At 37.3% G+C, this 14,930-nt stretch overlaps 1 protein-coding gene and 1 pseudogene across 5 annotated transcripts; one reads left to right on the forward strand and one right to left on the reverse strand.

Moving 5' to 3' along the window:
* Positions 1–155: 155 nt before the first annotated feature.
* LOC127425850 (pyruvate dehydrogenase [acetyl-transferring]-phosphatase 1, mitochondrial-like) lies at positions 156–3,398 on the forward strand (annotated as a pseudogene).
* Positions 3,399–3,591: 193 nt separating this feature from the next.
* Positions 3,592–13,671, reverse strand: LOC127426301 (RNA-binding protein 39-like). Of its 5 annotated transcripts, none has more exons than XM_051673026.1 (17): positions 13,406–13,671; positions 12,800–12,862; positions 12,573–12,633; positions 11,379–11,428; positions 11,024–11,206; positions 10,567–10,632; positions 10,401–10,454; positions 10,189–10,306; positions 9,844–9,996; positions 9,614–9,751; positions 9,435–9,500; positions 5,683–5,887; positions 5,470–5,550; positions 5,237–5,357; positions 5,033–5,138; positions 4,855–4,933; positions 3,592–4,260 (listed from the first exon to the last, which is right to left on the reverse strand). In XM_051673026.1, the coding sequence occupies exons 3-17, from the start codon at positions 12,576–12,578 to the stop codon at positions 4,160–4,162; spliced, it is 1,527 nt and encodes a 508-aa protein (XP_051528986.1). In that variant the 5' UTR covers positions 12,579–12,633; positions 12,800–12,862; positions 13,406–13,671; the 3' UTR covers positions 3,592–4,159. The 5 variants fall into 5 exon arrangements, with proteins under 5 accessions (XP_051528986.1, XP_051528987.1, XP_051528983.1 ...); XM_051673027.1 differs by having other exon boundaries at positions 13,589–13,665; XM_051673023.1 differs by lacking the exon at positions 12,573–12,633.
* Positions 13,672–14,930: the final 1,259 nt, after the last annotated feature.

Below are 14,930 nucleotides of genomic sequence, written 5' to 3' on the forward strand. Positions count from 1 at the left end.
GAATTATAAACCGTTAAAGAGAGACCTACCGTGAGCTACGAGGATGTTAATTGATGGCATATGCTTTTGTTGCAGCCACCAGGCCGCGTTTTATTCAACTTAATTTTTTTAATCGTGTTTACTAGTGGACTACCTTGTGAAGAACTACACTACCCATGATTCTGAAGCAGAAAATCAACCAATCAGCTGCGGCAAAAGAGCCCACTGTGGCAGTGACGACGCACGGTGAATGACGCAATCGAGTCTGTCTGTCTGCCTGCACTCAAAATACGTATATGCTTGCATATATCTCTAGATATTTACAATATCATTTCAATATATTGATTCTATACTTATAATGACAACTTTAAATCAATAGTTTATATTTACCATCATTTTTTATTCAATTACATGATTTGCAATGCTTCATGGGATTGTAGTTCACTCTATTTTTGTCTTTTTGTCCGATTTTCATATGCATGTTTGCTTCAAAATCAAGGTTTTAATCATGTGATTTACCTCGGAGCTGGTTGGTTAATCCTTTAGAACATCCATATGGAGAAAATAAATGAGAATTTTTTTTAGGAAATTTAGGCTGAGAAAGTGAGCTCCAGAATATGCGCCAATGCAATGCTGTTCTGTAATGGATGCATTTGCCCTTTGCAATATTTATATATAATTAAATAAGGAAAATACAGAGCTATTTAATGAAGAAGTCGACAACTTTAGGTTTTCGTAGCTCCTGTCACAACACATAAATATGTTTAAACCGTGGCTTATATCTATTCCAAAATCTCAGTAAGCTGCCAGTAAAACGACTTTGTACTTTCCCTTTACTTGTACATAACTTGAAAACAGCATGTGAAGATAAGGAAGTGGGTCAGTGAAATATATGAAGTCTTGGAAAAAAAAAATATTCAGATCAGCTATATCACTTAAAGGTACATTATTCCATCTCTAAATGTTTCTTGATAAGGAATTATTTAATCTTTGCTTTTAATTCAGTTGTTTAGTTACTGATGCTGTACTGTACAGCTGATTCAATCTGTTAACCTGCATACATGTTTGTCTCTTTAAAGGAATATTCTGGATTTAAATCAAGTTGAGCTCAATCGACAGCCTATTTGTATAATGTCTATTTGAAAAAAAATCTATTTGGACTCGTCCCTCCTTTTCTTAAAAAAAAAAAAAAAAAAAAAAAAAAAAAAAAAAAAGGATCAAATCGAGGTTACATTGAGGAACTTACAATGGAAGTGAAGCTTATAAAATTATAAAAGCATTTATATGAATTCTTGTTAAAACTCGTTTATTATGAGCTGTAAAGTTGTTTAAATCATCGTTTTAGCGGGATTACATGGTTTAATGTTACATCGTCATGGCAACAAAGTTTTAAGATAGGATATAACTTTACACAGAAAAGGTTAGAACGTGATTTTGTCAGTTAAATCATGTTAACACACATATTGTTTACGTCTTGTGGCTATACTTTTGAAACAGTATTTTAACGCATACAATTGGCTCCCATTCACTTCCATTGTAAGTGCCTCACTGTAACCCAGATTTTTGCTTTGTTTTAAAGGGGGATACAAATCTAAAAAAAAATTTAAAAAAATTGGTAATCAGCATTATGCCACAGATTTGATCGATTCAGCTCAGCTTGTAATAAACCCGGAATATTTATTTTAATACAGTAACTGATTGGTGTCATTTATGAAATACTGTTCACACATTACATGCATTTTTAATTTTCTTTTCTTTTTTTATACAGGTGCTTAATCCATTCATAACTTCTCTGAGCATCTAGAGTAGGAAACATTGAGTACCACCTAGTGGACAGTGCATAGATGGAGAGTAGTAATACTAATGCAGGTGTATTTAACTCTGAATAAAAACCACTGTGTTTAACAAGACAATTGCATTCCTCTGTATTTACAGCATGCACTATTAATACATCAATGACACTCAATTACAAAAGAAAAAACAATGCTAAAGCAACCCAGATGTCTCTCCCACAAATAAACCATGTCTTAAAAGCTAATGAATATAGTTTAAAAGTAAATGGTTAGAATGTACGGTATAATGTGTCCTTGAAAGGATTTGATAATATCTTAATATCAAACTTCCCAAGTGAAGACCGTCGAAGTGCTGCAACATGCTGGCATAGCTGGGACATGCTCTTTGGAGTGTTTGATGGCCATACAGGGTCTCTACTTCCATTGAAGACGTTGACAGAAGAGGCTGTGGAGAGTGAACGTCCTGTAATCCCAGTGCTACAATGGCACAAGCACCCAAATGATTATGTTAGCACAGACTCTGGCAAACTATACTTCCATAGTCTGAGGACATACTGGCAGGAGTGGATAGATCTCCATGAAGATGAGGACAGTGATATACAAACAGCTTTAATAAATGCTTTCAAGAAACTCAATAATGACATTTCCTTAGAGGCCCAGATGGACTTTGGGGTTCCTTTTGCCCATTTCACACCTCTCAGAGTGGCCTTATCCGGTTGCACAGCTTGTGTGGCTCATGTGGACAGAGAAGATCTTCAATGTGGGCAATCTGGGAGACAGCAGAACAGTGCTTGGTGTCCAAGGGGATGATGGAAGATGGTTAGCTCTCACTATTACCAATGATCACAGTACCCACAACCCAGACAAGATGCAACGGGTTCTCACTGAACACCCTGCTTTTGAACAAAAGGCAGTGGATAAACTTGACAGGCTACTGGGGCTACTAATTCTTTTCAGGGCCTTTGGGGACATTAAATTCAAATGGAGCAGTGAGCTCTTGAATCGCATCTGAGGCACGTCCAGAGTTATTGATTGGCAATGAACATGCAAAAATGCTGCCACCAAACTACCACACCACCATACCTCACAGCAGAGCCAGAAATCACATACCACAAATTGAGACCAAGACAAATTCTTGATTCTAGCAACAGATGGTCTCTGGAAACTGATGTGCAAGTCTTAAGGGATTCCCTGTCTAAACTCCAATGGAATAAGCCGGTTTCTGGACTATATTTTACAGTGGGACAGATGCATAGACTACAGCAGGAGAGAAAGAGTAGAGCACTCTCTGCTTTGGAGGATGAGAACAGTGCTACTCATCTGATCCGCCACACTCTGTGTAGTGATGGCTGTAGTTCTACTGAACCTAAACGCTTAGTCATAATGCTCAGCCTGCCCCAAGATTTGGCAAGATTGTACAGAGATCATATAACAATCCTAGTCATCCACTTTAATAGTTCAGCTACTTGAAGCTAATCTGAAAACTCTAATCACAAAAAACTCAAGGAATTTACCATACTTTATTACAGAACAAATAATGATTGTTTGAATGTTTTTTTGTGCACCATTTGACCCAATTTGTACTGATTGTGAAAATTACTCAGCTTAATCTTTAAGGAAACTTCAGTCTCCTCAAGCTAGTTAAGTCCCTGTGCTTATTTTGCCAAAACAGAGACATAAGTGACATTACTTTTTCTCATTTCACCCAACAAGGATTGATGACTTGAGCAACAAAAAGGACAGAAATAACCTTTTGCTGTGGCCGTTTGTTTTCCTTTTAGCATAAGAATCCACAAATTGAACGGTTCAAATCAAACAATTTTTTGTTTTTTCCCCCAGTATTTTGGCTTTATTTGAAATTAACTTTCAAGGACTTTACAAAATCAAATCTTGATTAGAAAAACAAGATGCTGTTAAACCTTATGGTCTCTAGATGAACACAAAAGATATTTGTCAGCGATTTAGTTCCCACAGCTCATAGAGCCAAAAAATCCAATATGTTGTGTATTTGATCAAAATTGCAGGGTTTCAATTTATTTAAGGCTTATTTATATTTTGTATGTGGCTAATTGTACACTTCTTAAAGTGGGAAACATGCCAATCAGATATATCACAAAGACAATAAATGTGGAAGAAAAAAAGTTCAAGAGGCAAAATTCAATAAGTAGGCTGTACATAGGAAAGGTTTTTTTAAACCACAGAACATCTCTCAATGCCTGAAAAGACCTGTAAGGACACTATGCAAGTACATCTTTTTTTTTTTTACCTTACTGGCTTTGTAACCAACTTAAAAGGAAACAAAACAACTGTGCCACAGCTTGCAGAACTGGTATTGTTGTCCAAAAGTTAAAAAGAGAATGGCTGGAAAAGTGTTCAGGGGTAAGGGATCACCGGCGGCTGGGCATAAGAAGCTGTGTGGCTTGCACTGACTCTGGGAAAAGGTTGTGATATGTGGGAAGAGGGACATAAGCCGCTGTGATCATTTTACCTGTAAAAATATAAAATCAATGAGACATCAGACCATAATAAAGGGTTCCCACTTTTGACTAATGGATTTCCATGACTTTTCTGTTCATTTGTGATAAGGATTAGGATTAATGGATAAGGGGAAGAAAACAAACTAATTTGACTAATTTTGCTGATCATTTCACTAATGAATCCTCCATATCCAAATGTGAGAAAAAAAAATTAGACTCCATTATGAACGATTTGCTAATGAATCATTCAGATCAATTTGTGAAGTGATTTGACCGATTCATTAAAGATCCAACTCAAAAGAATAATTTGCTAACAAATCAGACGTTACTTTGGCGTACAAACAGGTTTTTACTCTACACAAGACCAATATCTAGCCAATGAAATATTTTAGAGCAGAACGTAACTAGAAAAATGTTCACCAAAAAATGTCCATGACTTTTGCAGGTTTTCCAAGACCATGGGAACCCTGATAATACATCTTGTAATGGTAGAATAACAAGAAAATGAACAAGCAGATTTACTAAATGAAAATTAACACTATACTCCATTTAGCACAAAGACAGGCCTTGTGCGAAACTCTTCCAAATAGTGCATCTTCTCTTACCTCCAAACCAGCGTCCATGTAATGCACTGACTGCAGCCATGGCAGCAGGAATGGTGGGACACTTCACATAGACATTTCCCTGACAGGATGAAGACAAAGGTTTAAGATTAAATAAGAGTGCATAAACTCCACATTCATTGTGGTGATGAATGACAATATGTTCAAGGCAGACTCATACTTCCGCAGATTTCTTGTCCACATATATGTGTATGACTCCACCATGTTTGTTACACTCTTCAATGACATCATCCTGAATTTCAACTTCCCAGCCCATATCATTTTCTCTACCAGGATAAACACAAATGATTAAAATTCAACAAGTCATAAACAGCTCAAACACAGTTTCCTTTAAGAGTGCATGCCAATTTCTCCTGTTACTTACGAGTTTGGATTGAACATATTGGAGAGCTGGAAGCAGTGTGTTGCAATTGGTTGAGACGGTAGATTCAAAGCTTGGTTTGTGGGCACATTAATGTTAAAACTCAGTCCAGGGTTCATAGCAGCTTAAAAAAAGAAAAGAAAGTTAAATTGCAAACCCCATGGACTATTAAATCAATGCAAGGAACATTTATTAAATCAAGGTACATTTATTGAACCCAAAGTTAAGGAAATCACCAGTAGCTGCAGCCATGGCTACCATGGAGCCACTCATCTGAAGAGCCTGCTGTGCAGCGGGTGGAATCTGTAGACCAGTACCTTACAAAAAAAAAAAGTTTGTATTCCATCAAAATGATACCAGCAGTGACAATATTCAAACCTATGGCTTTAAGTGCTTACTTTATAACAGTAGGAAAGCTATATTTGCAGATGTGGCAAGTAAATCCTTACCTTCAGCTAGTCTGGCCATGAGTTGAAGCCTTCCAGTGGTTCCCAGATCAATGCCGGTCCTTTCCAATTCATCATTGTCCAGGAAGGAGCTGGCAGTGGAGGCATCTGTTCGCTCTGTCACATGTCCCACTTTCATTGGTCTTCCAGCCAACTCAAAGCCATTAAGCTGTTCCAGAGCCTTCTTAGCACATTCGGCATCAGCAAACTGTAGAAAAAGACGAAAGCTAATAAGCTCGAGCAGATACATAACTAACCTTCTCCTTTTATGTCAGAAAACTATAGGGCTGCCCCCTGATAGTTGACCAAAGGTTAGTCGATGAGAAGAGTCTTGGTTGACGAAGTTTTGATTGATCGGTTGGTCACAGAAAATACTCCACATAAAAATGACGAATTACCGCTGGTTTCATGCTAGGTGGTAATTTTCATTAAGCAGAGTTAGGGTTAAGCCTACACAATAAAGCAAGACACCTTGATTTCAAACTTAAAACTTTATTTTTTATTTATTTTAACTAAAAATTCAAATGAAACTGAAAAAAAAAAAAAAAAAAAAAGGAAATTAAAATGTGTGTTCAACTTTTTGAAAGATGGCTTTACAACAGTTGTCAACATCTCTCTGGCAAAGAACCAACTTCAACTGTGCATTCTCTACCGGTCGAGTATTTCGTTATCTGGGAAACTACATGTGTGTGAATAAAATTAGTTTTGTTCCCTCCTTCACGATATATATATATATATATATATATATATATATATATATATATATACACACACACACACACACACACACACACATATATATACATATATATATATATATATATATATATATATATATACATATATATATATATACATATATATATATATATATATATACAGGTGCATCTCAATAAATTAGAATGTCGTGGAAAAGTTCATTTATTTCAGTAATTCAACTCAAATTGTGAAACTCGTGTATTAAATAAATTCAATGCACACAGACTGAAGTAGTTTAAGTCTTTGGTTCTTTTAATTGTGATGATTTTGGCTCACATTTAACAAAAACCCACCAATTCACTATCTCAAAAAATTAGAATACATCATAAGACCAATAAAAAAAACATTTTTAGTGAATTGTTGGCCTTCTGGAAAGTATGTTCATTTACTGTATATGTACTCAATACTTGGTAGGGGCTCCTTTTGCTTTAATTACTGCCTCAATTCGGCGTGGCATGGAGGTGATCAGTTTGTGGCACTGCTGAGGTGGTATGGAAGCCCAGGTTTCTTTGACAGTGGCCTTCAGCTCATCTGCATTTTTTGGTCTCTTGTTTCTCATTTTCCTCTTGACAATACCCCATAGATTCTCTATGGGGTTCAGGTCTGGTGAGTTTGCTGGCCAGTCAAGCACACCAACACCATGGTCATTTAACCAACTTTTGGTGCTTTTGGCAGTGTGGGCAGGTGCCAAATCCTGCTGGAAAATGAAATCAGCATCTTTAAAAAGCTGGTCAGCAGATGGAAGTGCTCCAAAATTTCTTGGAAAACGGGTGCAGTGACTTTGGTTTTCAAAAAACACAATGGACCAACACCAGCAGATGACATTGCACCCCAAATTATCACAGACTGTGGAAACTTAACACTGGACTTCAAGCGACTTGGGCTATGAGCTTCTCCACCCTTCCTCCAGACTCTAGGACCTTGGTTTCCAAATGAAATACAAAACTTGCTCTCATCTGAAAAGAGGACTTTGGACCACTGGGCAACAGTCCAGTTCTTCTTCTCCTTAGCCCAGGTAAGACGCCTCTGACGTTGTCTGTGGTTCAGGAGTGGCTTAACAAGAGGAATACGACAACTGTAGCCAAATTGCTTGACACGTCTGTGTGTGGTGGCTCTTGATGCCTTGACCCCAGCCTCAGTCCATTCCTTGTGAAGTTCACCCAAATTCTTGAATCGATTTTGCTTGACAATCCTCATAAGGCTGCGGTTCTCTCGGTTGGTTGTGCATCTTTTTCTTCCACACTTTTTCCTTCCACTCAACTTTCTGTTAACATGCTTGGATACAGCACTCTGTGAACAGCCAGCTTCTTTGGCAATGAATGTTTGTGGCTTACCCTCCTTGTGAAGGGTGTCAGTGATTGTCTTCTGGACAACTGTCAGATCAGCAGTCTTCCCCATGATTGTGTAGCCTAGTGAACCAAACTGAGAGACCATTTTGAAGGCTCAGGAAACCTTTGCAGGTGTTTTGAGTTGATTAGCTGATTGGCATGTCACCATATTCTAATTTTTTGAGATAGTGAATTGGTGGGTTTTTGTTAAATGTGAGCCAAAATCATCACAATTAAAAGAACCAAAGACTTAAACTACTTCAGTCTGTGTGCGTTGAATTTATTTAATACACGAGTTTCACAATTTGAGTTGAATTACTGAAATAAATGAACTTTTCCACGACATTCTAATTTATTGAGATGCACCTGTATATATAGCAATATCCAATTACATCGGAAACCCCGGGGCTGAGGGATCGGTGAATATTCTTACTTTAGTGATTTTGCATTGAAAATGTATTAATTAAAAAAACTAAACTTAAATTAAATGCATTTCTAAATTCAAACTGCACTCCAAACGAAACGAAAAAGCAACTAAAATAATGAAGTAATAAAAGAATATATATAAGTAGCACCTTTCCATTTACCATCAGGCAAGCATCCGTCTAAACATCATGGCAGAAAATTACTTACACAAATGAAGACAAAAACAATTATAAATGTAAAAATAATAATTATAATGATGATGATCACTGAAATATAAACCATGGTTCAAGGTGAACGTGTTTTTGTATTATTTTATGATTTAATCACAGAGAGGCTGCAGAGTTGCGTTCACAATGAACTGCTCTGTGGAAATAAAGTAAACTGAACTCAAAGCATCTCCTGAGCTGAGATGTCTGAGGTCATTTGCAGCACTCATAGATGATACTGTTCTTGCAAAAAAAATAAAAAAAAAAATTCTCCGAATACAGAAACAAAGAGTGAGAACCTTTTAGATGTGCATGTTCCACGAGACTGCACGCATCCTTATAAGCACGTCATATATATGCGCATAACGGCTTTTCTGTCATCTCTTCTTAATAATATAATAAAGTGTTTCTTCAAGCGCGTGTCTGTCTCTCTACGGGCAAATTATTTGTAATATTAATTTGATAATAGCCTAATAATAATAATTTAATAACTAAAGAAAACTAGCCAAATATCATCTTGATATCAAAAGGCATCAGCTCTTAAAGATCACTCTGACCATCATCAATCCCCGAGATCATTGTCTGTCGGCACAACCCTAATGTGCATTTCTCTCTCTAAATTAACAAAATGTTCAGACAGTCTCCTTGCTGGTTTTTCCCAACACATTTAGGATCATTACAGCTTTTGCTTTTGTCACTGCGGCTAGCTTCGTGCGTGCGCTTGTAAAATGTATATTTTAAAAGCTCAATGTAGAACAATGTTAGCAATGCAACTTAACATTGTTTCTCAGCCCTGGAACTCAAACCATTTTCTGATGCCCACAAAAATATATATATTTAAGTACTTTAATATCATAAGCGTGCGACTAGTCGACTAATGGCTTAAATGAATGCCTACTAGTCGACTAGGAAAATCTTTGGTCGGGGGCAGCCCTAGAAAACTTTATACCTTGTAATTTTAGTGGCAAAGCTTCAAAATCAGGATGATACTATTGCTGTTTAAAAAGGACTGATTGAGGTTGTCCACACAACTTACTGTGATAAAGCCATATCCTTTGGATCTTCCTGTTTCACTATCCATCATCAGTTGAATACTATCAATCTAAAAAAACAAAAAAAAAAAACAACAACACAAACATATATAAAAAAGACCCATTGCCGACCTACAATCAGCTAGATCTAAGTGATAAAAAAAAAAAAAATGTCTCCATTTACCCTTCCAAATGGTTCAAAGATCCCTCTGAGCATGTCCTCTGTGATGTTGAAATGCAATGAGCCAACATACAGTCTCATAGGTCCAGAACTGCCCTTCTGCAAGTTGTTGGCCATTGCAGCTGCTCTGTTCTTTTCAGCCTGGTGATCAAAATACAGAAGTTGCTTCACAACTTTTTTTTTTACTGATTATGAAAATGTTTCCACTTTGTTTGCCCATGTGTATAAAATACCTGTGAAGCCTGGACAATGATTGGTACTCCAAGAAGTCTTTGTCCAGAAAGGCCGATTGCCAAGGGTACAGAGGTGGAATCCACAAACTCAATGTAAGCAATTCCTTTGGATCTTCTGGAGTTTCGGTCAGAGATGATTCGCACATCTCTTACCTTTCAAAGAGTACAGAAGGAATTAGCGGGCATCCATGTTATTAGCAGTGCCACAAATCCTATGCAGGGTGGGCAACAGAAGTATTTTCCAAAACAAAATGTCAATGGATTTGTCAACTATTAGAACTAATCAAGCAGCCCACAACTAAATCAAATAACATTATAGAATGCCAAAGATGTGCAAACACAGACTTTTCCCACTGCAGAGAAGAATTCCTCAAGGTCTCGTGGTCGGATTCTGGCTGCCAGCTGCATGCAGAACACGGTGCGTGCATCCCTTTCCTCTGGGGTGAGATTATCAATTGGCTGTCTGTTGGAAAAAGGCAACAAACCATGAATAACTACAATCAGCAAAGATTAAGTTGGGGGAAAATATGTAGTCTTCAAGGCTGAAACAAGCTTACCTTATAGGACTTTTGTCTTTCTTGAAAGGACTGCGACTTCTAGATCTTCTACGGCTGTGAAAGAGAATTTCTGTGAGTGTTTCTGCAAAGATTTTCCACTTCTGACTCATACACAGGACAAGCAACAACCCACACACACACACAACAAAAATAGTATCATAGAAACCTTAGTTTGATGGCAGGTGGTGGGCCAGTCTTCCCCCTGGGACCACCGTTAAATTTCAGCCCAGAACTGTGATTTAAAAACAAGGTTTTCAAGGTTTGTAATCTCAGTAGCTACTACTATCACTCTACTGCTAATGCTAAATATATACTGCAAGCTTCAATGGGGAACACAATGGTAATTGTTGTATACATTACAACAAATGCCTTGTTTTGGGGGATCGTCATCACTTCTCTGATGATTCACAACAGACATATAAATTGAGACCGCAACTAAACCTCTTTCCATACTTGGTAATACTCAGACATTTTCACTCATCAAGAGCACTGCGGAAACCTTATACTTCAGGTTAACGTGCTCACTATAGTAAGAGTCACATGCAAAGAACAATATTTTTGAAAAACATGAAAATCTTAAACCTATCTGACAAGACAATTAAAACCAAAGACGGCTAACGTACAAAGGAGCTTTGTAGCGTCCACCACGCTCCTTGCTCCTGGAACGGCGTCTCTCCTTGCTGCGGCTACGTTTCCGGTCTCTGCTGCGGCTCCTTCTGCGGTCATGACTCTTCTTATGGTCGCGGCTCCTGCTTCTTTTCCGCTCCCTGCTTTTGCTTCTGCTGCGAGTCCTGCTCTTCTTTTTCCTTCCAATTCAAAAGTTAAGTTACTTCAGAACTACATTGACATTAAGGACGGTATAATATTAGGAGAAAGTTCTATGCAAGAAAAAAATTCAGACATTATGAAATGTACTTCTAACAGATTAAATAAAAATGTAACTTAGGAAGTTAAATAGTGTGAAGACTAAACACTTACTTCTTGCTCCGTTCTTCGTGGCCATTGGTACTTAAGGACTTGTTGTCATCCTAAGCAGGGTCGATAGAAGACAGCATGAGGAGGACGGCGAAACATTTCAAGTCGTAAGGATAAAGAAGGGATGGGAACAAAAGAGAATATGATATGATCATTAAATATGAGTTAATTACAGGGTTTGTGTGGGAGGACGACAAATACAAGAGGGACCTTTAGAAAGAAACCAACCACATGGCTGCCATCGTCGTTCTTCCATACTAGTGCTTGTATTACTTGGGTAATACGGCCAATAGGTCAAGTGCTAGTGCTATGCCGGGTGTGTAAAATAGCATTTTTAGAGAGTGTTCATTCAATAAGCAGCCCAACAGATTCAGTACCAAGGCTATCTGAGCCTAAGACCCAAAGTGGCAATGCAAGCAGCCAGCCACTAAACGAGCTCCAGTGGTGGATGCCATTCCAGTGATCTTCACCCCGTTTGCCTTCGTGGATTGAAAGAGCTCGATGCCACCTCAGTCACACATCTCGCCCTGAAGCAAACAGGGATTCACACGGCTTAGTAATAGCGACTCCCACAGACCATCTAAAGTTGAGTTGTTCTTTAAATATACCCAATGAGCAGCATCTGTTTAAAAGAGGCTATATTGTTTACAAGATATTTTATGCTATGGTGAACGCTATGTCATCTATATGCTGAGCCCCATCATTTTCTACTTGTAAGTCCGCAGAAATATCAATATATAAATATAAATATGTCAGCAGCATGCATTAATTTCAACATAAATACTATTTTTCCCCAAAAGATGACAAAAGATATGCTTGGTCTACAAGTTGAATAGCTTATCTCAATTTAAGCGGTGTAAAGAGTTTAAGAAAAAAATGTCAATTTGCTTGGATATGTCAACTCCAGGATTTCTGCACTGAAAGTTATGACATTTTAGGCCAATATATTTTAGTGGTTGACTACAATACATTTCTATTAAAGTCATGCAATCCAGTGATGCCCATTTAGGAGGGAAACTTCTAATGACAAATATGGAGCTAAGAATACCATGCATACAATATGAGTAAAGTCTACACAGAGTTCATACCAGCTCTTATGTGCATCCACTGTATTTATTTTGGCGGTACCTAAATCATTCTGCCTATGTATTTCAACCAAGGGTACCACAGTACATTAATATATTGGGCAATTACTACCTTCATTTTTTTGACAGTTCACACTGGAATTCATGGGAGTAGAGGTGAGATATAGGCAAGTCTACAAAAAGAGATAGATGGGCAATTTATTCATTGAAACCACTATGACAGAAACATTAAAGTTATTGAACTGACAATAAAAGACTTAGAGAAAACACAGGTTAGCAGTTTCAAATGAAAGCTATACAGTTTCCTGAGCGAGTTTATTTACTTGCATAAACTCCCACCTTTCTGTATGGAGCCTCCAGCATCGCTTCAATGTCCAAATCATCGGCCATGTTGATGCTGATCTGCAGGCGAGGAAAACAAGATAATAAGTCTTGATTTGAAAACGGATGCATTGAAAATATATCCGTAATTAAAACTACATTTATCTGAATTACATGCCAAAACAGGAAAATAAAACTCTTAACTCGGGACGTATTTCTGACTGGACGTGTTCAGGAAATCGCACGTTTAACTTTAGCTTCCTGACTTGTTCTCCATGTTACACACCATCTCAAACATTCTCGTTATTTATATATTTCGAATAACTTTAGACCCCCTGAGCACTTATAGCAACCGTATAAATCCATCTCACTGAACCTCGTCCAGATATTAAACACTTTCAGTTCAGAATTCTTCAACTTGCTTTGTTAGCTTAGAAGCTAACTGGCTAAAGTAGCTTCGTCTTTGCAAACATGCTGCAGTTATCTACCCTAAATCTCACAAATACAAAGATTAAACGCATTTAATAACAACAATAACCCCGTGACACATAAAACGCTAATACTGGTTATACTATTCTAAAAATATAGCAAGCAGTAAGTAGCAATTAGCCTTTTCCGTCTTACCTCAGACACTGCGGCCTACAGAGATTTACAAGTCCTGACTCCCAAAAACACGGACAGTAAAAACCGGGTCTACTCTCCGCTTCTGCTTCAATTACTACCTCAATCGATTAATGTGAACGAACCTACACAAGCCAAAAACACGTGAATGTTGTCCAAACGTACACGTTTTAACAAACTACTCACAAGGCGTGTGTCACGATTATAAACGAAAAGCTGACTGCTGACGGCAAACAGCTCACGCACGTGCACGTCTCCTTCGTGTTGCATAAGAGGACATGCGCGGGACCGTCCACCAGAGGGAACTCGTGTTTACATAATGACATTTCTATCTATCTATCTATCTATCTATCTATCTATCTATCTGTCTGTATTTCAGAAGTTTATTGATGTGGAAGACAGGACTTAATATGATGTCATAATACTGCATATAGGCCAATAATAGGATCTATCTATCTATCTATCTATCTATCTATCTGGCTCTCTGTCTGTCTGTCTGTCTCAAATGGTTATTGATGTGGAAGATAGGACTTAATATGATGTCATAATACTGCATATAGGCCAATAATAGGATCTATCTATCTATCTATCTATCTATCTATCTATCTATCTATCTATCTGGCTCTCTGTCTGTCTGTCTGTCTCAAATGTTTATTGATGTGGAAGATAGGACTTAATATGATGTCATAATACTGCATATAGGCCTATAATAGTATCTATCTATCTATCTATCTATCTATCTATCTATCTATCTATCTTTCTGTCTGTCTGTCTGTCTGTCTGTCTGTCTCAAATGTTTATTGATGTGGAAGTTAGGACTTAATATGATGTCATAATACTGCATATAGGCCTATAATAGTATCTATCTGTCTGTCTCAAATGTTTATTGATGTGGAAGATAGGACTTAATATGATGTCATAATACTGCATATAGGCCTATAATAGCATCTATCTATCTATCTAAAACTGTTGAGAGACAGAGATAGATAGATAGATAGATAGATAGATAGACTGACTGACTATCTTTCTATCTGTCTCTCAACAGTTTTTTTATTTTTATTTTTTATGTGGAAGCTTTTGACTCCTAACGGTCTGGAATAATGTGATCTTTAAGGCACAAATCCGTAAAGTAAACGTGGGGGTACAGACTGAGAGAAAAATATACAATGAGGAGAGTTAACCTTATCGAGAAATATTATCTCTCTACAGAATATTAAAATCTATGAAAAAAAAAATCCTCAAACTGACCTGGTTTTACTCAACTATGCTAACATAAAAACAAATATAGTAGGCCTATGGTTTTACACATACCACTCATATCACATAAAACTGTACAACGAAACTATTCTATACTAAGATACACTATTTGTTTACAAAAAAATAAATAAAAAAATATGACCCCACATTTTTCTTGGTTTAATCTCATTCTTTCCATTGACTCTTGCCACAGCTTGCTTGATGTTCTGCTGGCTGCCAACTTTCCGTAATTAGCTCTCTTTGCAGCAGAGTGCAGCCAAATGTAAATTTC

The sequence above is a fragment of the Myxocyprinus asiaticus genome, chromosome 35 (assembly GCF_019703515.2).
Source record: "Myxocyprinus asiaticus isolate MX2 ecotype Aquarium Trade chromosome 35, UBuf_Myxa_2, whole genome shotgun sequence".
Taxonomy (NCBI): Eukaryota; Metazoa; Chordata; class Actinopteri; order Cypriniformes; family Catostomidae; genus Myxocyprinus; species Myxocyprinus asiaticus.

Excerpts from the sequence above, each read along its gene's own strand:
- LOC127426301 (XM_051673023.1), bottom strand. The coding sequence starts at position 12,850 with ATGGCCGATGATTTGGACATTGAAGCGATGCTGGAGGCTCCATACAGA. Across the intron at positions 11,207-11,378 it reads CACGAAGAACGGAGCAAGAA|GAAAAAGAAGAGCAGGACTC; the intron begins GTAAGTGTTTAG and ends TTGAATTGGAAG. Across the intron at positions 10,633-11,023 it reads GGACGCTACAAAGCTCCTTT|TTCTGGGCTGAAATTTAACG; the intron begins GTACGTTAGCCG and ends TTTAAATCACAG.